The sequence below is a fragment of the Anticarsia gemmatalis genome, chromosome 21 (genome assembly GCF_050436995.1).
Source record: "Anticarsia gemmatalis isolate Benzon Research Colony breed Stoneville strain chromosome 21, ilAntGemm2 primary, whole genome shotgun sequence".
Lineage (NCBI taxonomy): Eukaryota > Metazoa > Arthropoda > Insecta > Lepidoptera > Erebidae > Anticarsia > Anticarsia gemmatalis.
Window position 1 is genome coordinate 7,695,754 of NC_134765.1, and position 24,335 is coordinate 7,720,088.

The following is a 24,335-nucleotide window of genomic DNA, read 5'->3' on the forward strand; positions in this document are numbered from 1 at the left end:
TCAAATGCAACACGAACCTAATGCTGATGCTTTGTTTCTCACTTCCGTATTCTTCCATCTGTACCCTAAAGCGAACATACTATGTTTGTTAGTTAAACTGAGGACTGAATCGCTAAACTAATTTAGGTAATATCCGCTTTTCCGTGTTGAGGGAAAATAACAATTGTTTTTCAAGAATATTTGTGGCACTTTCATTAACTTGACTGCTGATATTTTACAGAATGATAGGTAGACCTGGGCAAAAACAAAAAAAAAACGCGTGAGTACAGCTGTAGCCCGAGGTGATCGCTCTTTTTTGCAAAAAAACAATTAAGTACTTGTGTTCTGTTTTTCTTAAAACTCGTTAAAATAAATTGTTAGCTACCTGTCCTTAAAGTTACGTCACCTCACAACATGAGAAATGTTTATTAAATGCGGATGTAAGCCCTTAATTTATGTTCTGTTAAGAAAATAATTGGCTTCGATTGCAACCCAAATAAGCAATTATAAAATGCTGTCGTAGTTACGTCACGAGTATAGTATTCTTGTTGTGATCAATTTAAAGATATTTTTTTTGTTGCTGTAGTTGTTTAAAAATTACAAATTTTAACATTATTAAAAATATATATGTGGCGGAAAACGTAAATATTGCGGCCATACAAGGTTTCAAATTCTTCGTTAGAGTTTAGCCCTACTTCAGCGATACTACTAACAAGTTACAATTGGTTTCAAAATATATCAGCTGTTAACAGTTCATACAAATTCAATGAACATATATGGTATCAAAAAAAATAAGATTACTTACCTACAAAATATATTACGAGTCCTTCAATTTGAAATGAAGTTTAAAGAATATATTTTTTACACCAACCTTACAAGAAGCAAAATTTTGAAGTACTATACAATATACATAGTATGCTTGTGAACTAATTAGCGATCTTATAATTCAACTCGCACAATGCAAAGTGGTTTCAGGTGTTTTTATCCTTTGTTTGAAAACCCTTTGTAATTGTTTTTAGATCTTTGACTTCTGATTGTAAAGGACACTATAGTCTATAGTCGGGTCATTGACTTGAATCAAAGATAATAATTGGTCAAGGAAGGAGAAAACAGTCATTGATTAATGTCTGAAGACCTCTGATAAATTGCTTGTATGGTCGTTGAATGAACAATAATATTTAGTATAACAATAATATAATGTACGATTACGATCTTTATAGTCTGTTCTAGTTTGACGCATTTAAAAAAGTGTTTTTCAAATCTACTCTATCATATTTTTTTACAATATTGACGCTACAAGTTGCGCTGTAATGTTTTCGAAAAGATAGGCATGAATGTAATGCTCGACTTTGCCACGTAATATGCCCACACTTTTTCTTAAATTCAACCAATACACTATAAATATAGGAGTCCACCAATCGCATAGTTGCAATATTACAGGGTGGAATCTTACCTCCTTATGACATTAGTTCGGCTGCGTCTCTCAAGGAATTAATATTGGACCGAGAAAGTGAATGAATTTACTTATTAATTATTTATAACAATAAGTAAAACACGTTTGGTTTCGAAAAAATATATGTATTTCCGTAATTCATCTGAGTACATCATTTTCTAAAACATTCTTCGCTCTTATCTAATCATTTACTGTTTCTTTTTCTTCGAGACACTCTTATTTTTCTTCATCAACGAACTCAATGATTTCTTAAGAACGTAGTATATTGCTATGATCAAAGCCAGCAAGTCTAAATAAAGTCGTTGGTACAATGGAACGTTTAACGCCGGAGAGCGCATGTGGGGGGCGCCACCTGTACGTATGACGTGACGCACCCAGTGAGCCAGCTCTACGCCAGGCTTGACTGGACGGTCGTGGTATATGAATGATAGTTCTTTGGCCTTTGTTCTGTATCTGTAATGGAAGAAATATCTTAAAGCAGTAATATTTATAAAAATGCTTTGGATCCAAAAGACAAAATAGGCGCCCACAGCTTTTGGCTCCAGTTGGTAAACGATCAGTCGGGTAAAGTCCGAGCGCGGACATAGTTGTAGATGGGTGGCCGCACAGTAGAATTTGAACTGAGCGTTTTCGAGGGGCTCGTAAAATATCAGGTCCTTTTGTTGTCAAACTGTCACAACGTTAATATAGTGAACCACGTTAAGGGCCTTCTGGCTGCCTAATTACTTTGTTACTAGATTAATTAAAATAGGCTACTTACTTGTCACTACTTAGCATTTCATTGATCGCAACCTTCAAGTTCTTTGGAAGATCCCAGTCGAGGTCGACGTTCAAAGCGTAACCGTGCCACATAGCTTTCTTAACGTTAGTGACCTGATCGAACAGGACTGGTATACCTATGATAGGTACTCCGAAGTGCATAGCTTCAATGGAGGAGAGAAGACCACCGTGTGATATGAAGAACTTGCAATTTGGATGAGCTGGAAGATTTTGACAATATTTATTTTAAGTCACTTTAATCTCCATTATTTCATTAATTGCATTCAGCAAGAGATTTTTTATTGTGGAAGTTACTACCTAAGATACTTTGTTGTGGTGCCCATTTAACGATTTTAACATTCTTCGGCAAATCCTTCAAGTCATCTTCGTATTTCCAAATGACAGTCTGCTTCAGTTCTCCAAACACATTTAAAATCCCTCGAGTGATATCTGTTGGCAGTGCTTTACTCTTCCATAAGGATCCCATGCTAAAGTATATGACTCCATGCGGTGCATTGTCCATCGCTTCTTGAAGGTCCTTGAAACCAATAACAAAATATTTTGATATAAACAATTGCTTGGAGTCAAATAGTGTCATAAAAAAAATATATATTAACCCATTTATGTCCCACTGCTGGGAAAGGGTCTCCTCCCGTAATGAGGGAGGGGTTAGGCCTTGAGTCCACCACGCTGGCCAAGTGCGGGTTGGGGAAATAGTGTCATATAATATAATATGTTGTTAATACTTCCTTACACAGGTGAAGTATCGCGACGTTAATCAGTATGCGTATCACATATCTTAGTTGACAACTAAGTCAAATTGACGGTCACTATTGAGTACCTACAAAGATCAAACAGTTGTCAACTGAGGTACGTGATAGCCCCTTAGTAGTTGCGATTGGAGAGATTCTAGAAATAAAACAAAGATGGAATTCCTAAACTACCTTGATATAACATTCAAATGGAATAACAAAAAAAGCAAGCAGCTATATAATTACAATATACCTTTGGCAATGGCTTAACAGGATCTTGTACATGGAAACCACCAACATACTTAAAGTTTTGAGGAGTCATTGGTCTTTTGATAATCGCATTGTGTTCGTTTCCAAATATCAATGAAGCATTATAGATGACGTCTTCGTAATCTGGTAATTCCCTCCCTCTCAGTTTAAGTAGTGGTCCAAACGCCTGTTCGTAAATTCTTCGCTCTGAAGGTAGCGTTGAAAATCTGTGTTATAAAAATGCTTTAGTTCCTTTCAATTTTGAATAGCAATCTGCTGATTCTTTAAGAATTGCTAACATTAATTGTGCTATGGTACATTTTGACAAGTTTTATCTTATTACAAAACAAAACTGACTGCCTCTGAGGTCTGGGAATGCATATGCCTGCTTAATGGACAAAGGTTGGTAGACTTTTAATACTTGAATGGAGTTAGGTAATGTGTCCGGTATATGGCAAACGCCTCTATTACATGGGTCTAAAATTGTTAATGGCGAAACTTGGGTGTATTTAATACACCTACTTGCCTACAGTTACGGGCATAGCAGGCGTGATATTACGTGTGGTGAGTTTTCTACCTCATGGTGAAAAATCACAAATCAAGAAATTCTCTAAACTAAAAATAAAAAAAAACTAAAAATAAAAACTATTCTTACGTTTTATAAAACATATACACCATTCTCTGATATAATTCTTGTACTCTCTGTACAAAACTGAAAGGTGGTATGTTGGTGAGTAAGTAGTCCGGATCGTAGGCTGGGTTGGCAGTGTCTGAGATTAACCTCACCACCTGCCAGTGAGCGCCCATGGAGTACACGTATATGAATGAGCAGTTGTATAAGGCTGCGAGGCTGCAAGAAGAATATATTAAATAAGCTTATAACTTGCAAGTAAGTACATAATTATGTAATTCAATTTATTTTAAAAAAGGTTAAACGGACGTCTGTCGTCAAAACGACTGTCATTGAAGCTTGTCACGTATCTGATAATTACAAATTTTATTGCTTCTGTGCGGCCGGTAGTCAATGCAACTGCCGTTCAGAGATCTCGGGTTCGATTCCCGGGTCAGGACAGAAAGTAGTTTCTGAGTTTTTTATTCGTTTAATTACAAATCTTAAGCGATTAGATAATATTAACATCTAATGAGCTTAGCTAGAGAATTGCACTACGCATCGAAGAGATGAGAATCAACTCACTCAGCTAGATATTTAAGGCAACAAATAGACATTGGCTAAGATTAAAGTGCGTAAAAAAGAGATTTTTATGCCACTTACCCCGCATATACTTCAGATTCAAATAAATCAATAACAACAGCATCAAAGTGTTCATTAGTGTCTTGTAAGAATTTAGTCATGTTCTCATTCTTGAAGGTGTTCTCAGCATTGTTCCTAGCCATCTCCTGTACATGATGGACATCGTTGTCTTGTACTTGGTTATTAATAATGTAGTTGATGCTGAGCGTTTCATCGCCTGAAAATAGAAAATTTTTCATTACGATTGACCAAGAAATTTAGAAGTTATGTGTAGTGTATAAGAAATCATCAATTCCTGAATTTTTTAAACGGTTAAACGGGCCAATTAGTAGGTCGGATGGTATTTTATTAATCAATTATGTGCCTACTTTATAATAAATAAATATTGATTACGGTACTTACTTTTCTTAACCGAACCAACTTTTACTGCATTTTAAAAATTAAAGGGCCCATGTCTGTCTGTTTACGATAAACCCCAAATCGATGAAATGGATATTTATGTAGTTTTCAGCAATACATAGAGCGATTCTCGAGGAAGGTTTTAGTGGACGATTTATTAAGGTTAACCTAATATAACCTGCGCAAAGCTGAGGCGAGCCGTTTTTTATATAAAATTAGTTTAAAATAGTTTAAATATATATTACACTTACTATAGAATAGTTCTTCAAGACCGCTGACATCAATTTGACGGAAGTTTTTAGTCGGTGGGTTTTTTAAAGGATGTGTTGTTATGAATGTGACCTGAAAGACAGCAGTTAAAATATAAACTTCGGCAACGAATACTATATTATTATATTAATTAATTTAACCCATTAATGTCCCACTGCTGTGCAAGGGTCTCCTCTCGTAATGAGGGATGGGTTAGGCAACGAAAACTTTTTTAACATTGTGGCAATTAGCGTAGAGTTTTCTGGTCTGGCTGAAATGTCAAATGTTAGTCCTTCGAAATAAAGAATGTATAGGATCAGCAAAATGAACTGACAATTTTTTTCTAGTTAGTCCCTTTTTTAATCTCATAATTTCATTTATAAGTGGCTGTGCGGCAGGACTATTATTTTTATCTCAAATTCACTTTGATATCAGATTATACTAGTCGTAAAAAAGCTTTCTTGAACTCAGGTCATCAGCGAAATAAAGATAATTATACTTATCACATGCATAGAGATATCTTAAGATGTACACCTAAAATAATCTTATTATGTCAATATTGTGTAACAGTAGATAACGGTAAAACGAAGTTACTTTTGCAAATGCAGGGGTTACTTTAAAGGAAAGAAATGGGCATGTTTAAGAGCAATTACATCCTTTGAAATGAGTCAATTTTATGCATACCTGTATTTAGTATCAAAAACTGGAAAACTGCACTCACCATTCTATTGAGAGAACTCCTAGACTTTCTGTATGGTAAGTCGTTGGTTTGTGTAAGGTAAATAAATGTCCATAGGTCAACATTATAAGTTATGATGATATTGTTTAATACAAGATTACTGAAGGCTTCTAATAAATAAACTGACGACAGTGAGACACTCGTGTAGTCGTACTATTGTGCTTATAAAAAATACTGCAAAGGTCAACCGCCAATAGGGTTGCCAGATCCAGAAGGATCATTTCCTGGTCTCAGGTTTGACAAAAAAAAGTCGTAGTATCGTAGCTTTGTAAAAAGTAGTACTTTTTCATTTCGAGACAGCAAAGTCAAATTACGGGATACGGGACAACACGCAAAATCCCGGCCATTTGGCCACCCAAACAGCCAAGTGGACGTTAACTTAGACGCTGCTTATTAGTTGAAAGATTTCTGGTTGCTGCTTCTTTTGCTGAAGAAGATCATAAACAAATACTTTACCTCATGTCCATCGTTGAGAAGATGCCTCACAACTCCTTCTCCTAGAATATTCACACTTTTCACAGGCAAAGTATAAGATACTAATATCTTATACGACTGACTACAACACAGTAAACTGAGAAAAAATAGTACTGACGATCTCATTATCACAAATGTTACATAATATTTTATCTCAAGAAGAAATGGAAACGCGTCCGATTGTTAAGAGTGTAGATCTTCAAGTAAGACCTAAGACCAGGCAGTAGGTTGACACGGTATCTTTATTCACGGATGGTTTATTCTTGGATATCATAGAACATAACATGATTAACACTGGGGTCAGTCAAATTTTACATTGTCAAGAGCTTGTTTTATCAGCTTAATGACAACTGCAGTGAACATTATCAAAATTATCTTAACAGCATATTTGTAATGCTATTAACTACTAAGTATTGTATGCACTGGCGACAGTGTATATTTTCTCATTATGTAACTTTTTTATTAATATTCTGTGTCTTGTCCATATCCCACGTTAAGTAATGTTAGCACGTAAAAAAGATTCCGTCAAAAACATCCTGTAAAACCCCAAGTTTCGCAGCTTAGTCTCTCTGCCGTAAAAAGTTGTGAGATCTATGTAATACCATGTCGATTAATCCATTTAGTCACTACTTATAGGACCTTCAGTCAAAAGTTATTACATAAGTTATTATCATGCCAATATTGAAAATATTTTACGTTTAAAACAAATATATTGCCAGAAAATAAGAATAGCGATGGGGATATGGATTAATGGCATAGGAATCTGGGATAAATCTGGGTCATAGTGGATCAATTTTGGACCCAAAAAACTAAACATTAAAAATTAATTAATTGCCATAAAAGATGACATGAAATCAAAGATAATTCTTCAACTTTATATAAAGTATATATTGACTTTTATTAATTACATTGACTTTTACATTTACTGTTTCTTTTTCTTCGATACATTCTTATTTTTCTGCATCAACGAACTCAATGACTTCTTCAGAATGTAGTATATTCCTATGATAAGAGCTGCCAGGTCTAAATAAAGTCGTTGGTACAATGGAACGTTTAATGCCGGAGAGCGCATGTGGGGGGCTCCACCTGTACGTATGACGTGACGCACCCAGTGAGCGAGCTCGGCGCCAGGCTTCACTGGACGGTCGTGGTATATGAATGATAGTTCTTTGGCCTTCTTCTTGTAGCTGTGAAGGAGTAGAAAAAAAATTATCATTGGAGCTTATATTTTTTTGTAATGATGATAGTAGTGTCACCAATGTTGCCAGATATAATATAACAATTTGAGGTGTTACCTGTCTGGAAAACAATATTTGGCCAAATGAAACTGTAATTAATAATAAAAATAATACGGTTAAGAGTATGATCGACCTAATAATCGTTACGTTAATCTCTGCTCATGATCTGGGGGCACGGAAGTGCCCCCGCAAGTCGAGCAAAAAAATAGCGGCACGGCAAGTTCATCCTTTTCTCGAAGCAATTCGGGCTATTTTTGACACCCCTATAATTTCGTAGTGGATAAAACAAGAAGCCTGGATTTTCAGCAACTAATCAGTCATTGTATAAACACGGTATATTTAAAATTTCAGTCAATTTGAACCAGTAGTTTAAGAATGACAACTTGTTAAAATTTTGAATTTTGTCACTCACTGATTCACTGACTCACTGACTCACCGATCATCAAAAGTCTAAGGTACTTCTAGCAGACTTAGAAGCTTAAAATTTAGAATACAAATAGGGTTTAGTGTCTTAATCATGGGAAAAATTCAATATTTTCTAATTTCGGTCAAGTTTTCTAAATACACCAACTGCAACAATAACTTTGTAATCCCATATAAATGTATAAGATTACAAGGTTACATTTGCAGTTAATGAATTAAATTATTATTTCTGTAGAAAATAAAATAAATAGGTGTAAATATGTATCTACTATATGAGACATAACGGGAGGGGGTATAGTGTGGGTAAGGGTGTTTAGCCCATCAAACTGAACAACATTCCCATAGGAAAATACGTTGAATTATGAAAAAAATACGGCTTTCCATACAAATTGGACTTATGTTTGCTCTATTCGCTCTACAAAAAGAAGTGAGATGCCATCAAAAACATTCTGTAAAAACCTCAAGTCTCGCCGTAAAAAGTTGTGAGATCTATATAATACCAAGTCGATTAATCTATTTAGTCTCTACTTAAAGGACCTTCTGTCTTAAGTTATTACGTATGTTATTATCATGCCAATTTAAAAAAAAATACCTTTAAAACAAATAGATCGACTTGGTCATCGCAAGAAAACACAAATTCGCCATTAACATTTCAGGAGCATTAACTTCTCGTCGTGCTGTGTAGTGTGATACATACTAATAATCAAATCATGCGATGACCAGGTCGGTCTATTTGTTTTAAAGGTATTTTTTTTAAATTGGCATGATAATAACATACGTAATAACTTAAGACAGAAGGTCCTTTAAGTAGAGACTAAATAGATTAATCGACTTGGTATTATATAGATCTCACAACTTTTTACGGCGAGACTTGAGGTTTTTACAGAATGTTTTTGATGGCATTATTCTTAAGCGATTCTAACAGTCTGACAATTCGGGTTATTCCCCGAGTAGCCCATCCCCGAGGCACCCATCCCTTAGGGCCTCGATTTACTTTTAAAATTGCTCGTTAAGATTAAAATATCGAGAAACGGAGTAGAGTTAAATTAACTGATAAATTATTCTTACATCTCATTTCTTAGCATTTCATTGATTGCAACCCTCAAGTTCTTAGGCAGGTCCCAGTTAAGGTCTACTTCCAAGGCGTAACCATGTGAGAGTGCTTTCTTGACATTCGTGAATTGATCGAATAGAACTGGTATGCCTATAATAGGTACTCCGAAGTGAACAGCCTCTATTGAAGACAGCAGACCTCCGTGTGTAATGAAGAACTTGCAATTTGGATGAGCTGTAAAATAAATATGTATAGATTTTGTTAATGTTTGTACTAACTGACTGGCGTTTACGCAAATTCAACGACTTAATACGGCCTGGAATAAGCTGCCGGTCGAATTGTAAATAAGATTGCCTTAATCTGTTCTCAACGAGATGATATAGCACATGGAAATCTAATCCGGATTATAGCATCGGTCCCATAGCGCTAGAATTATTTTGGGCCGAAACACATTCACTGACTTTTTGACTGGAATATAAGCAGAGTTTAGTTCAATCACTTGAAATTACTTTGACCTTCCTTAATAGAACTGTGACATTCGTACATTCTTACCCAAGATACTTTGTTGTGGAGCCCATTTTACAATTTTAACATTCTTTGGCAAATCTTTTAGTTCATCTTCATATTTCCAAATGACGGTTTGCTTCAATTCACCGAACACATTCAGAATTGCTCGAGTTAATTCCATCGGTAACCCTTTACTTTTCCAGAACGATCCCATACTGAAGTAAATGACTCCATGCGGCGCATTGTCCATCAACTCTTGAAGGTCCTAAAAACAATATCCAGGCATTACAACTAATAATAACTATACCTCATATCATTATTTTGATTGGGTTTAGTTTTTCTAGAAAATGGTATGTAGATGGTGGATCATGAACTTGATAATTGCAACTATTTTATACAATATTATTTGACATAACTGGGTTGTGGAGGTCAGATAGGCAGTCGCTCCATGTAAAACAGTGGTATTCAGCTGCATCCGGTGAGACTGGAAGTCGACTCCAACATAGTTTGGAACAAAGGCTAAACTGATTGGCTAGATGATATATTTGGCATAAAGAATATAATATTTTGCAAATATCCATGTTAACATACTTGAGAACATTTCAAATTACCTTGGGCAATGGTCTCACAGGTTCTTCTATATGAAATCCGCCAATGTATTTAAAATTTTGAGGAGTCATTGGTCTTTTGGCAATCGCATTGTGTTCATTTCCAAATATCAACGAAGCATTGAAGATGACTTCTTCGTAGGCTGGCAATTCTCTTCCTCTTTGTCTAACTGCTGGTCCAAACGTCTGTTCGTAAATTCCTCGCTCTGAAGGTTGTGTTATAAACCTATAAAATAAAAAAATAAATAAATGTAGCCCATTAATGTCCCACTGCTGGGCAAGGGTCTCCTCTCGTAATGAGGGAGGGGTTAGGCCTTGAGTCCACCACGCTGGCCAAGTGCGGGTTGGGGACTTAAGAACTAACTAACTTAACTTAACTTGAACCTATAACCAGAAAAAATGGACTTCTATTTACACTTTTATTGACATTTAAGCGTTATCAAAGTTTAAGTCGGCACTATACAGAAATAATCAGAAAACAAATACTAAATAGCGTTCTTACATTTTACAGAAATTCCACACAATTCTTATCCATAATTCATGAATTCTTTGCGCAAAGTTGAAAGGTGGTATGTTGGAGAGACAGTAGTCTGGGTCGTAGGCTGGACTGGCGGTGTCTGAGATTAACCTCACCACCTGCCAGTGAGTTCCCATGGAGTACAACCATATCATTGGACAGTTGTATAAAACCGAAAAGCTGGAAGAAATACACCAAGTTTTATTATAAAGAAAACAATAATATAAATATGATGGAAGTTATAATGGGCATTCTGATTTTTTTACTGGAAAAACGCCTTAGCATATCAGTGTGACTTCAGTGTCTCTTTTGAGTCATTAGTCTTTGGGTTTGTCACTTAAGAGGAACCTTAAGCCAGACACGAACGTAATGGTGCTTCTGGAGGTCTTTTTTCAATTAACAATATACACAGGACAATAAATGTTGGCGTTAGAGCCAGACTTTGAGTTAGTTACTCTCATAGTCGTTAAGATGACGTGTAGTATGCCTTGATTAGAAATATAATATGAAGATAAAGGCAAGTCAACTTACCCAGCATAAACTTCAGATTCAAACAGATCTACAATGACAGCATCAAAATGTTCATTGGGATCGTTTATGAAGTTTGTAATATTTTCATTCTTGAACGCCTGTTCAGCGTTAGCTCTGGCATATTCTTGCGTTTGTAGGACGTGATTTTCTTGCACTTTATTTTTAATGACGTAGCTGATGCTAAGCGTCTCATCCTCTGTAATACATAAAGTTATGAAAGCCCGAGGTAGAACTGTTTTGATAGATCTTAAGGGACAAGCCACAAGGTCAAGTATATAAAATGTAATGTAGTAGTAGGAATTTTACTAGCAATGATAATATTTTCGGTTCTAGAGATGGTATCTATAGGGATAATACCAGTAGTTAAAGTCGGTCCCGGTTGTTGTCAATTAAGATAACAGTCGTTAAGCCACACCAAAGGCCTTAGGCTTGAACAACTTTGACACTAGGTTGACCACTAACCATACGATAGGACGACCAGTAGGTGCGGAATATTAGTATTAATTGAATTAAATGAACACATGATTGAAACATTAATATTAGACGTGGTACTAACTGACATAAATACAATAAGATTTAAAGAAGGGTCTGATGGAAAGATAATTGCAATACTTACTATAAAATTCTTCACCAATAGCACTGATATCAATTTGGCGGAAGTTTTTAGTCGGTGGGTTTTTCAAAGGATGTGTTGTCATGAACGTTACCTGAAAATTCATAAACAAAACTACAGTAGAAAAATAAAATGAATGGCAAAATAAAAAACGCATTGCCATTCAACGTGCGGCCAGCTTTTTGGGTACGTTTCCGTTTGACACCGTTACGACACCCTGTAGGTTTACCTATTTGGCTAAACCATTGAGTATAAAGAATTACAATTATACCTCTATATATAATTTTAATTAGCTTATTATAACTGTCCCACTGCTGGGCTAAAGGTCCCCTCCCAAATTGAGATTGATGGAGGGATTAGGTCTTGCTTGACACCACATGCTTGCATTCGTTTTCGTTAAAAACCAATAAAGTGCCTGACTTAAAAAAGCATGCAAGCAAACATTTTGTACTCTAACGTGACGTCATGAGACTTTTCAACTCAATGTATCACGGTAATAATTTGATTATGCACAAAAATGACAAATAATATGTGTAATTATTTTTCACAATCTACCTACTATACGGACTAAAAAAACTTTATTAGCCATCATCCCTATTAATGCTTTGCATTATTTATTTACTCAATAGTTAAATATATTCGAAGCCAATGTAGTGTTTATTTATACAGTCACTAAGGTCATAATGTTATTTACCATTCATCCGTATTTTAATTTGTTTGTTAACCAATAAATGCATGTCGTTGTTTCCTCTTCAAATACCTACTTTATTTATCTGCCGTTTACTGTCACTGATAAGGTAGATAATATGTTAATTAAGAAGCCAACTAGAATTAATTCATTAGTTTTAGATAGTAAACGACACTGTAACATTTTATTATTACGTGTACTTTCTTTTTTTATATAAAGACAAGAGGCCGCCCGCGACTTCATCCCAGTGTAATCCCGATCCCTCGGGAACTCCGAAATAAATAGCCTATGTGTTATTCTGGCTTCGGCTACCTATATACCAAATTTCATCGTAATCGGTTCAGTAGTATTTGCGTGAAAGAGTAACAAACATCCATACATACATACATACATACATGCATTCTCACAAACTTTCGTATTTATAATATTAGTAGGATAACAGTCAGACAGGCTGACTAGACTTATATGTTTATCCTCCTTATATTTTATATCTGTTTAATTCAAGGTCACTCTAGAAGCTACGGATCAAACACATCACGACCGGTTAAACGATTCAACTATTATCCAATTGCGTTTGATGTCTATCTATGGTTAAGTCCGATTGCGTGCGTTGAAAATGTATGAAACAGAACAGGAAGGAATATTTCACTGCTCTAAAACAATAGGGCCACAAATCCAAAAAGTAAATCACTTTTTATCATAAAAAAACCATTTTATGCAGGTGTATATTTTTATATTTTTAAAAGACTCCCATCAATTTCGCACTATATGCAATAAATAAAATGACTATAGTCGTTTATGTTAAACCGATAAATTTTTTTTTTATAATAAAAAGGATTTTGGATCATTTTGGTTCGTGGCCCTTTTGTTTCAGAACAACGATTTATATTTTTCATTATTCATAGTAACTAACGACATTTTTTTTTAATTTTCTAAAGAATTTTAATATACTGGTAAATATAATAGACATACGAAAACAGAGATGATTCTTTCCAGTGTCTCAAAGATACAAAGTACAATAAAAATACGACAGACATCAATTTAAAACATTGTTACGAGGGTGTCAATGAATTTGACCTGCGCAATGCGAGATTTCCAGTTGCACTTACAGTTGCTATGGAAGTTTAAAAAAATGTTAACTAAATAAACTCCTTACCTCATGTCCATCGCTGAGAAGATGCCTCACAACTCCTTCTCCAAGAATATTCAAACTTTTCACAGGTAAAGGATAACATACTAATATTTTATACGCCTGACTATAACATAGGAAGCTTAGAAACACTACTAACGATCTCATGATATCTTACATAATAGTTTATCTCGGAATGGTAACACGTCCGTATGTCAAGAGTGTAATGGTTCAAGTGTTGTTTCCTAAGACCCCGGCACTAGATTGACTTGATATCTTTATTTATGTACGGTTAGTTGATTTGATGATATAAATCATACAGTGGGGTCAGTCAAGCTCTCATGTTATTCATGTGATGATGTTTTATCCGTCTAATTGACAACTGTAGTATGTATACCATAGCTATATAGTTAATTTGTATATTAACAATTTGTATGCAATATGATAAATGTGCGCTTATTTGTTTGTTTGTGTCGAAAGTTCGAAACGATTAAAACGAATCCTGGAATCCTCATTTACTTATAGATTTTGATGTTAGTAATCTTGCCTCACAAGGAAAGACTTAGGACCCTAACCCTAAAATAATGAATTTAAAGCTACATATTTCTAGATATTTGATGTGTAATTAAACACAATTCTTTAACAAAAAATATTTAATTTAATACTTAGTCAGTTTATTTTGTTCATTCATCGCATTTACAACAGCTACTGTTTCTTTTTCTTCGATACATTCTTATTTTTCTTCATCAACGAACTCAATGATTTTTTCAGAATGTAGAATACTCCTATGATCAGAGCTGCCAGGTCTAAGTAAAGTCGTTGGTACAATGGGACGTTTAGTGCCGGAGAGCGCATGTGGGGGGCGCCGCCTGTACGTATGACGTGACGCACCCAGTGAGTCAGCTCTGCTCCAGGTTTCACTGGACGGTCGTGGTATATGAATGACAGTTCCTTGGCGTTTTTTCTGTAGCTGTAAAAAAGAGGGTAGGAATTAAACCCTTTGTGTTGACCGGTCCGTAATCTATCGGACTTAAGTCAAGAGTTATGTTGTGCTATATTTTTGATGATGATGTTTTAAGAATTGAAGGTAAAATATGTTTAATAGATCCTAAAGCAAACATAGTAATTTGAAATCTGCCTTTGAAATTGCATCCCATAATATTGATCGTAGTTGTTAAAAGCATGACTGTTCAGCATCAGGTGTAAAGCATTATAATACCTACTTGTTAATAAATAGAATACTCACTTCTCATTACTCAGCATTTCCTTGATCGCTACTTTCAAATTCTTAGGTAGGTCCCAGTTAAGATCTACATTTAAAGCATACCCGTGTGAGACCGCTTTCTTCACGTTGGCAAACTGATCGAATTGAACTGGTATACCAATGATAGGTACTCCGAAGTGCATAGCTTCTATTGAGGAGAGAAGACCTCCGTGTGTGATAAAAAACTTGCAATTTGGATGAGCTGAAAGATAAAAGATTATCTCGTTTTGCAACTCTAAATACGAATACAACTGGTATTACGTAGGACAACACAAACATACAAATCAAGCACAAGTTCCACCCAGATCCCGAGAAAACTTGTTGTGGGGCTCAAACTTACTCTGCATCTTATAATACATTCGAAGTCCTTCTCAGTCGTCTTGATGTATGTATGTAAATCGAATTGTAGAAAGTAGGAAATTACTTTTCAAATTGTGGTGGAAAAAGCACCAATTAATTGATGCCCCAGACGACCTACATTTTAAAGGCAAACATATTAAAGGTTTCTAAATGAATGGAATGGAAATCGGAGACTCATTCCGAAGAAAACATCAGGACTTCAGGTACAGTTATTTTAAAAACATTATACTTAGTCACTTCTGCAGCCAGTTTTATAAAGATGTTCTTTTTTTGTCACATTTAATAATTTTTATCAAAAATTCTTACCTAAAATACTCGGTTGTGGAGCCCAGTTTACAAGTTTCACGTTTTTCGGCAAATCTTTCAAGTCATCTTCATATTTCCAAATAACAGTTTGCTTCAATTCTCCAAACACGTTCAGTATCCCTCGAGTTAATTCCATTGGTAGTCCCTTACTCTTCCATAACGATCCCATACTAAAGTATATGACTCCATGCGGAGCATTGTCCATCAGATCTTGCAGGTCCTAAGAATTCACGACCAAAGTTATTTAGACCACACTTTAAGCAAATCCTATCTTGAATCATTTTGTATTAAGCAAGCCTATACACTGACATTTACCAAGAAGTTGCTATTAGGGGTTAGGGATTAGACTAATAAATACGTCTTCGAAATAATATACGAGGAATAGAAATCACTGTGATAATTAACTAAGTATAGTATTAGTTTTTGGTATTAGAAAGGAATAGGTCAAAATAACCAATCCAGTGCATAATTTTAAAGTACCTTAGGCAGTGGTTTTACTGGGTCTTCTATATGAAAACCACCAATGTATTTAAAGTTTTGTGGAGTCAGTGGTCTTTTAAAAATTGCGTTGTGTTCATTGCCGAATATCAATGAGGAATTAAAGATGACTTCTTCGTATTCTGGCAATTCTCTTCCTCTCTGTCTAACTGCTGGTCCAAACGCTTGTTCGTAAATTCCTCGCTCTAACGGTTTCGTATAAAATCTGTAACCAGAAAAACACTTAATAGGAATATTGTGACTTGTCTTTTCTTACCACGTATTTAGGTTTAAGGCTGAAATTCGCATATTTTTTTCTTATTATTTAAAAATTATTCATAGACGTACCACCAATCGTTAATTTCTCAATAGCGTGAATCACGTTTTCTTACGTGATACAACCCACTGTTTTATTAATCTGTCAAGCAGTTAATTATAAATAATCATAAATAGATTAAAAGAACCTGAGCTCGTAAACTTACGTTTTAAAGAAAGCCCACTCTAGTCTCGCCCTTAATTCTTGTATTCTTTGCCAGAAGGTGAAAGGTGGCATGTTGGTAAGTAAATAGTCAGGATCGTAGGCTGGATTGGCAGTGTCTGAGATTAACCTCACCACCTGCCAGTGAGCGCCCATGGAGTACAACCATATCATTGGACAGTTGTACAAAACAGAGAAACTGAAAAGGAAAAAAAAGTGGCTGCTAAATTACGTTTAACTGTACTAGACAACACTAATGCCCGGTTTCTGAGGCACATTTAGCAGTAGTTTATCTATTCATGTTGTCATATTTAGATGAGATGAAACGTTATTGAAGATATAAACTACTGTTATATCGTCGTTGCGACTTTAAGACACCTATGTGTCACTTTTCGCAAAAACACTTTTTTGCGCCAGCCGACATGACATTTGTATGCTCCATCGAATACAAAAACTCTCATGTGTATACGACGCCTTTATCGCAAATAATTAAGTAAATTCAATATCTGCAATGTTCTTGCTATACAAAAGTTGGTTCTGAAAATTTCTTACGTGTCAACTGATTTTTTTTTCCTCCGAGGTATAAATTCTCATGTCAAATAATAGCAAAGTAAAAAGCAATAAATCTTGTCGCTGACACTCATATTTTTTGTTTTGTTTCATTTCATTATATTTTTTTCAGCAGGCAGTTTTTATTGATTTTCTCATACAATAGATTTTTACACAAGAGATCTTAAAGTCGCAACGACGATTTGTACCTCAGGAAGAGGGAGAAAGAGATGCAACTCAAATCTCAAGCAAGATGAACAAACAAGTGCGTCTAGTTTTTGTGAAAAGTCTGGTAATATATTAGTAGTGGACGTCATCTAACCCAGCATACACTTCAGATTCAAACAAATCCACTATAACAGCATCAAAATGTTCGTTAGGGTTCTCTAAGAATTTTGTAATGTTTTCATTCTTGAAGGTCAAATCTGCGATGATTCTGGCATATTCTTGAACTTCGTAGGCGTCGTTTCCTTGTATCTGGTTGTTAAGGACGTAGTCGATACTGAGCCTCTCATCGTCTGGAAAGATAAGATGAAGACTAAGTATGAGGTGTGTGGCTTTGAGATTGAGGCGGAATCTATGTATTTAAAACCCAAAGGTGACTGACTGAGTGACTGACATAGTGATCTATCAACGCACTGCCCAAACTACCGGACGGATCAGGCTGAAATTTATCATGCAGGTAGATGTTATGACGTACGCATCCGCTAAGAAAGGATTTTGATAAATTGCACTCCTAAGAAGATAAAATAGCAGGTGAAAATTTGTATAATCTTCTTAGATTTTCGACTGATTGAACTAAAATTTCATTCACACGTAGAATACTATTTACTTTGGGAAACCTTTTCACGCGGACGAAGTCGCGCGCGGAACCTAGTTCTCTATACAGGTGTTAGCGAAACCAAGACCCAAGTTCCGATTCTCAGAGAAAAGACGTGGTTGGGCAAAAAGTCACAAGTTTTTATTGAAGATTGAACGGTTTTAGGTATAAAATATGTTTAAGGGTTTTGGTTTGAAATACTTACTATCAAATACTTCACCAAGCACACTTATATCGATTTGACGGAAGTTTTTAGTCGGTGGGTTTTTCAGAGGATGTGTTGTTATGAACGTTACCTGAAAGACGTAATACACAAAAAAATGTCAGTGAGTGCGATAACATACGTAAATAATATCACGCCTTTTTTTGTAGGGGTAGGCCACTAGAACGTCAGTGAGTATTCAAATTACAAAAAAACATACACTTAGAAAAACAACATAGGCAGTCAAAATAGCAAAACTACATTACAATGGAATTTTAGCTACACATAATAATACAATAGAGTAAACTTTTATTTATTGAGATTATTCCATACGTTCTACATAATACAGACACCATTTCAAATCGATTTGTATAGGAAGTTAATAAAAACATCGATCAAATTAAGGATATTCATTATATAATACGGTGAATGGTCACTAGACCAAGCAATCTTCAATGATGCATGACCTAGGGAGTGGTTTTCCATTCATTCGTGTTTTATAAATATCTAAAAGAAAATGTTTATTTACTTTTCAAAGTAACTAACGACGATCTATTAAAATTATCTTATCATAACTATAATAACAAATCAGTAAAAAAAATTAAAACGGAAATCAGCGAATAATTCTTCGCCGGCACACATAGGGACGTCAATGAATTTGGCCTAGTTGATGAAAGTAACTGGGCCTTACTGTAATCAGCGACTAAAGAATATTTCTTGAAATTTTGTTTGTTTCTTATCACAATTCTATCCGATATAAAATGTCGGTCAAATTAAGGTGGAAGAATATAAGAGAAGCATATTCGGTACTGCCCAGTCCGTGTCAGTTAGAGCAGGAAAAGATCATAAACAAACACCTTCAATATTGGTTGTCGTTATTATGAATTATAGTAGGCTCTCTGTTGCTGTAGGGCTTTTAAAAAATATTCAATACAAATACACACTTTACCTCATGTCCATCGTTGAGAAGATGCCTCACAACTCCTTCTCCGAGAATATTCAAACTTTTCACAGGTAGAGGATAACATACTAATATCTTATACGACTGACTATAACATAGTAAACTTAGAAACACTACTAACGATCTCATTATCCCAATGTCACATAATAGTTTTCTCAAGGTGGAATGTGGTAGGTACGGTAACACGTCTGTATGTCAAGAGTGTTGAACTTCAAGTGTATTGCCAATGCTGTTTGTTAAGACATCATGCGCCTGTGACACAGTCCTATTAATATCATAAATGCGCAAGTTTGTGAGTATGTATGGATGTTTGTTGCTCTTCGTTGCACCGGTCGGTAAACGATCCGTGGGTTAAACAAACCTTGGCGCGGTCATTCCATAGATGGGTGACCGCATAGTGGTATTTGTACTGGGCGTCTCCGTGCTTCGGAGGGCACGAAAAAAAGTCGGTCCCGGTTGTTGTCGATTAAGATAACAGTCGTTAAGCCATGTCAAAGGCCTTCGGGCGGCTTGAACAACTTTGACACTAGGTTGACCACTAACCATAATTTAAAAAAAAAACGCAAATACTACTGAACCGACTACCATGAAATTTTGGTATGTAGGTAGCTGAACACCCAGAATAACATATAGGCTACTTTTTATCCCGGAATTGTCTTCTTCTTCTTAGCGTGTCGATGGCAAACAAATTATAATATTAATTTAAAATAGTGTATGACACTTTCTGTCTTGCTATACACTGCCAGCCCAGTATTCAGCTACGTGTACAGCGTTTTCTGTACAGCTCATAAGGTCCTGGTATGAGCAAGAGTCAGGGCACTCCGGGCATGACAACATGTGGGCCACGTCCTCTGTGGCTCCACATCTACAAGAAATATTTGACCTGTCGAGGAAACCCCACCTGGCCATGTTCTCCTTGCTGCGGCCTACCCGGGTTCGTAACCTATTTATATGGGAAGGGCTCCCACGCGGACAAAGTCGCGGGCAGACTCTAGTACTTCTATACGATGTTCCGTATCATTAAACATGCTTAGTATTGAGTTTAGTAAATTACCAACGGTTTAGTAATGTAAGTAAGATAAAATTGACAACTGCAGAATACTCAGTCATAAAATATTCTAAGAGCAAGTTTGTAAAAATAAAATATATAAGAATTATGTTTAATAAGTGTGATTTTTTTTGCTGGAAATAATCAATGTGTGAAGCATGTCTGTCTAAGAAGTCCATTGACGAAGATCACTGGAATGAAAATGAATGAACGAGAACCAATTAATGATGATGACGACTATTATACAATTCCTTGTTACGTAATTTCTGTTCTAGTCGAAGTCAATGTTAACTAATAACACGGATACCATTCCTTACATTTTTTCAATCAAACGTTGAGCTAATTTGAAGAAACTATTTTTATTAGTATCGAATTTATTTTGTATTTGTTATTGCAGGCTATTAATCCATACTTAATATTATAAATGCGAAAGTAACTATGTCTGTCTGTCTGTCTGTTACCCAATCACGCCTAAACTACTGAACCAATTTGCATCAAATTTGGTCTGGAGATATTTTAATACCCGAGAAAGGACATAGGCTACTTTTTCGGCTAAAATTTAGGTGGCAGACTAAGTTGCGGGTAAATTCGAAATCTATTAGATTTTTTCGATGTCTTTAAAGCAATTGATTGCGCCAATTTATCTATTTAGGCTGATTGACTTATCACGTTATCTTTAAGTCTAATTATTGATTGCCTATTGCGATTATTTATTGCAGAAGAGCCGATAAATTTAGATAAAAGGAAATAACGAACAAGTGAATATCTTCATTAATTACCGATTGGAGTACCTCAAGGTACTATTCTATGCCCGCTGTTGTTACCCAGCGTATAAGTATTTAAAATGAATTTATTTTCGTCACTTTTGTCAAAATTATCACGTGCCTGTTGTAATAATGTAATTTTGGTTTATATCAAATCTTAAGCAGACGAGACTAAAATTGTTTTCAACAGAATACGTTATCTAAATAAAATAAAACTTAAATTTAGATTTTCTTTGTATCTCGTGTACATAGCAATAAAGTAAAAGATAAGTTACATAGATGTCGGCATGATAAATAATATAGTAATTATAAACAAAGTTTGTTGACAACTGCTGATAATGTCGCTGGCAATTAAATAAGGTTATTTTTAGATTTTGAGATGGATCGTCCAAGAATCGACCTTAAGACCTTATAACAATCGTATCCTTTATAGTACATAGTAAAATTAAATATAAATATAAATAGAAATTATCACAGATTCAATCAAAAGCAATTAAAATGTCATTCTTTGAACACAGTTGCAATTTATCTGCAAGAAAGAGTTTTGACACATTACTTCACCATCACGTTTACGTTAAAAAGTCAAAGCGTATAAATGTTTTGAATCGCATCACAGGCGAAACATTAAGAAAGGTAAAACAACTCATACAAAACAATCCATACAAGTCTATTCTAATACTAACACTTATACTTAGTTCATATCAAAACGTACTATGCACTCATAAGATAAAAAATCGGCCCTAAAACAGTCTGTCAAATCAAACTATTATATTTTGAAGTATGTAGTTACGTGTGTCGCAATGTCCCATGTTACTAGGTCAAATTGCAGCACTCCGTACAAAGGGCATGGATGTCGACATCTCGCCGTAAGTGAAAAATACGCATGGAACAAATATTGATGCGTTCTAAATATACATGTGTTGGAGCTTTACATTGCATTTTGTTATCTGTGGCATTGCTATGATTTATTTAAACGTGATTTTGTTTATTATATTTCGATTGCAAATATGAAAAGCGGTGAGCTCGACGAAAATGACCTACTTCTTATAAGGGAGAGAGTGAAGTTGAAAAAGAAAAGCAGGAAAGCGGACCCTATCGTAAGATGGAACTGATAGGAAGAAGAAGAAGAGTTTACAAATATTGTTGGTTTATTTCGATAATAAAGTGGTGTGATGATTATCACCTTAACGTGAAGATTATGTGTTTGACAAAACTTGTTGCAACACCTCATCATCAACGGTGGTCACCCGTAAGACGCCAAACCAACAATCTTTATTGCAAATCAAACTTACCATACTATAGCAATACTCTAGTCGAGCTAAGTTATAGTTTATGAGTCGGCCCTAACATGGCTTTAAGAAACTTCCTCGGCAGTTCAAATTAAAACATAATTTGGTGTCTTGCCAAAAAATCTGAAAAGTAATATCTATCTGACTTTCGCAAAGTAAGCTTGTCATCCGTTTTGTAGAAATTCAGCGTAAGTGGAACAGTCTGAGATCTTTTTAAAATAAATGTTCGCTTAGGACTGGGCGCCTACTGAACTAACTCTAGTAATTTATCCTAATGAGAAAATGAGTAAAATGGAAGATCGTAAGTTTTGCTCCCGGCTTAGTTCAGGCGCTGAGATTTTATTTCTCTCATGGGAATAATCGTGATTACGTATTAACACCTACTATAGAAGCCGTGTGTTTATTTTCCCTTGAGTGTACTTGTTGATAATTATTTTTTGTAATTTTATTTTGGTAGTTAGTTCCTGAATAGATAGCGTTACTTGCGCCTGGATAAAAATTACGAGAAAATTATGTACGCATACCTACATGATTTCTAGTAGAAAATAATTCTACTAACTTCAGCTACGATTTTCTTGTCTAATTTCGTCAAAACTGATTATGTGGGTTAGTCGGAAGAAAGTAACAGCAAAGGAAGACGACAAAATATATCTACAGTAGTCGAAGAGTCAGCGGGCTACGAACTGGATTCCCTTTTTTACGTGGTTAATGCATTGCGCATACACCTGCACCCTGAATTGAGAGCAGGTTTATCTCACCCTCCAGAAGGGCGGGCATAGGCTTCCCCATCCCGAAGATGCCCAATAAGATGCTATTGTAACTCCCTATTAGCGTCTCCATTCTTTATGTCTAGTCGACAACGAGCCGCAAGCACGATGTCTACTGAACTGTAGCCGAGTGGAGCAGAATGCAATGCAAGATGCAAATGCATTTCAAAAATCCTTGAGGTGAAGAAGAAAAAAGTACAAAGAAACAATACCGTAGGTGCCACAAATATTTATTTTGCATACATATTTGCTAGAAAACAGATAAGCAGTTTAAGTTCGGATTAGTAAGTCTATGTCACTTGTAATTTAGTTAATTATTTAGAAAGTGATTAGGTATTTACAAAAGCATTTTCATGAAGTATAAACATTCAGATTAAAAACAAATAATTGTAATATATGTTTGTCCTTGGTAGAAGGGAAACGAACCCGGCGCTTCACACGTATCTTTCAATGTTATAATTGTAAAGTAGATATCTAATTAAATATAACTTGATGCTAGCGATTGAAAACAGGAAAATTATTACAACCACCTATTTCACTATTTTAATAATATGGTTAGAATTGACATTAACTACGGTTCAAAGTTCTATGCGCAAAAACGTCTTATTCTATATTATGTAAATTTTACTGAATTGTGATTTGAGCAGTGTAAGTTTTTTTTAAAGACAATTCACCTATTAAGAATTGGTCTAGCGTCACGGGGACTTGTACAAACATGCAAACAACGGACGGAACGAAGTACAACCAGATCCGAAAGAAACTATTGTGGATCGAACAAATAATTGTTGCGCATGGGAATTGAACTCACGACCTACCGGAACAACGTATTCGGAAGATCATCGGCAGTTGCGCGTACGCATAGATAAGATGTGGTTTGAACTTATAGTCCAACATCTTAGAAGAGAGCCTTAAAGGCAAGGTTTGAAGGTAGCAGCAGAATCCAAATTCAAATTCGCAGGCAGCCGACGGTGGCCTGTCTGATATAGTTATTTAATGTAAGAAATACAAAAAAAAACTGAATTATCTATACTATACTAATATTATAAAGCTGAAGAGTTTGTTTGTTTGTTTGTTTGAACGTGCTTATCTCAGGAACTACTGGTCTGATTTGAAAAAATCTTTCAGTGTTAGATAGCCCATTTATCGAGGAAGTCTATAGTATATCATCACGCTACGACCAATATGAGCAGAGTACCAGTAAAAAATGTTACAACAACGGGGAAAATTATGACCCATTCTCTCTTATGTGACGCAAGCGAAGTTGCGCGGGTCGGCTATAATCTATTTAAATCGTGCACGCTAAGGCTCTCTACTAAGTTGTCAGACTATAGAAGTAAATTCGCTGTATCATACATTTCTTGCGTTTTTTTTAGTTGTATTTACGCCTTTATATATATAGGATGATTTGTTTTGTTTATCATTCCTCTTCGATCTGTT

The 24,335-nt window shown here is 35.3% G+C and overlaps 2 protein-coding genes across 2 annotated transcripts; both read right to left on the reverse strand.

Moving 5' to 3' along the window:
• Positions 1–1,569: 1,569 nt before the first annotated feature.
• On the reverse strand, positions 1,570–6,636 carry LOC142982169 (UDP-glucosyltransferase 2-like). Its single transcript, XM_076128551.1, has 8 exons — positions 6,288–6,636; positions 5,095–5,185; positions 4,466–4,661; positions 3,848–4,042; positions 3,197–3,419; positions 2,510–2,729; positions 2,193–2,412; positions 1,570–1,885 (listed from the first exon to the last, which is right to left on the reverse strand). The coding sequence occupies exons 1-8, from the start codon at positions 6,429–6,431 to the stop codon at positions 1,621–1,623; spliced, it is 1,554 nt and encodes a 517-aa protein (XP_075984666.1). The 5' UTR covers positions 6,432–6,636; the 3' UTR covers positions 1,570–1,620.
• Positions 6,637–7,169: 533 nt separating this feature from the next.
• LOC142982368 (uncharacterized) lies at positions 7,170–19,240 on the reverse strand. Its single transcript, XM_076128829.1, has 17 exons — positions 19,019–19,240; positions 18,073–18,163; positions 17,370–17,565; positions 16,503–16,697; positions 16,024–16,246; positions 15,544–15,763; positions 14,860–15,079; positions 14,323–14,583; positions 14,011–14,015; positions 13,641–13,786; positions 11,800–11,890; positions 11,184–11,379; positions 10,638–10,832; positions 10,139–10,361; positions 9,573–9,792; positions 9,035–9,254; positions 7,170–7,492 (listed from the first exon to the last, which is right to left on the reverse strand). Exons 1-17 carry the CDS (start codon positions 19,157–19,159, stop codon positions 7,228–7,230), a joined length of 3,108 nt encoding a protein of 1,035 aa, XP_075984944.1. The 5' UTR covers positions 19,160–19,240; the 3' UTR covers positions 7,170–7,227.
• Positions 19,241–24,335: the final 5,095 nt, after the last annotated feature.

Bases quoted from the DNA above. Each gene is read 5' to 3' on its own strand.
- LOC142982169 (XM_076128551.1), bottom strand. From the start codon at position 6,431: ATGAGATCGTCAGTACTATTTTTTCTCAGTTTACTGTGTTGTAGTCAG. The intron at 4,043-4,465 runs GTAAGTGGCATA...TTCTTCTTGCAG, and splicing joins GAATCTGAAGTATATGCGGG to CCTCGCAGCCTTATACAACT. The intron at 2,413-2,509 runs GTAGTAACTTCC...AAAATCTTCCAG, and splicing joins ACCACAACAAAGTATCTTAG to CTCATCCAAATTGCAAGTTC.
- LOC142982368 (XM_076128829.1), bottom strand. From the start codon at position 19,159: ATGAGATCGTTAGTAGTGTTTCTAAGTTTACTATGTTATAGTCAGTCG. The intron at 15,080-15,543 runs GTAAGAATTTTT...TTTATCTTTCAG, and splicing joins TCCACAACCGAGTATTTTAG to CTCATCCAAATTGCAAGTTT. The intron at 10,362-10,637 runs GTAAGAACGCTA...TTTATTTTATAG, and splicing joins GTGTGGAATTTCTGTAAAAT to GTTTATAACACAACCTTCAG.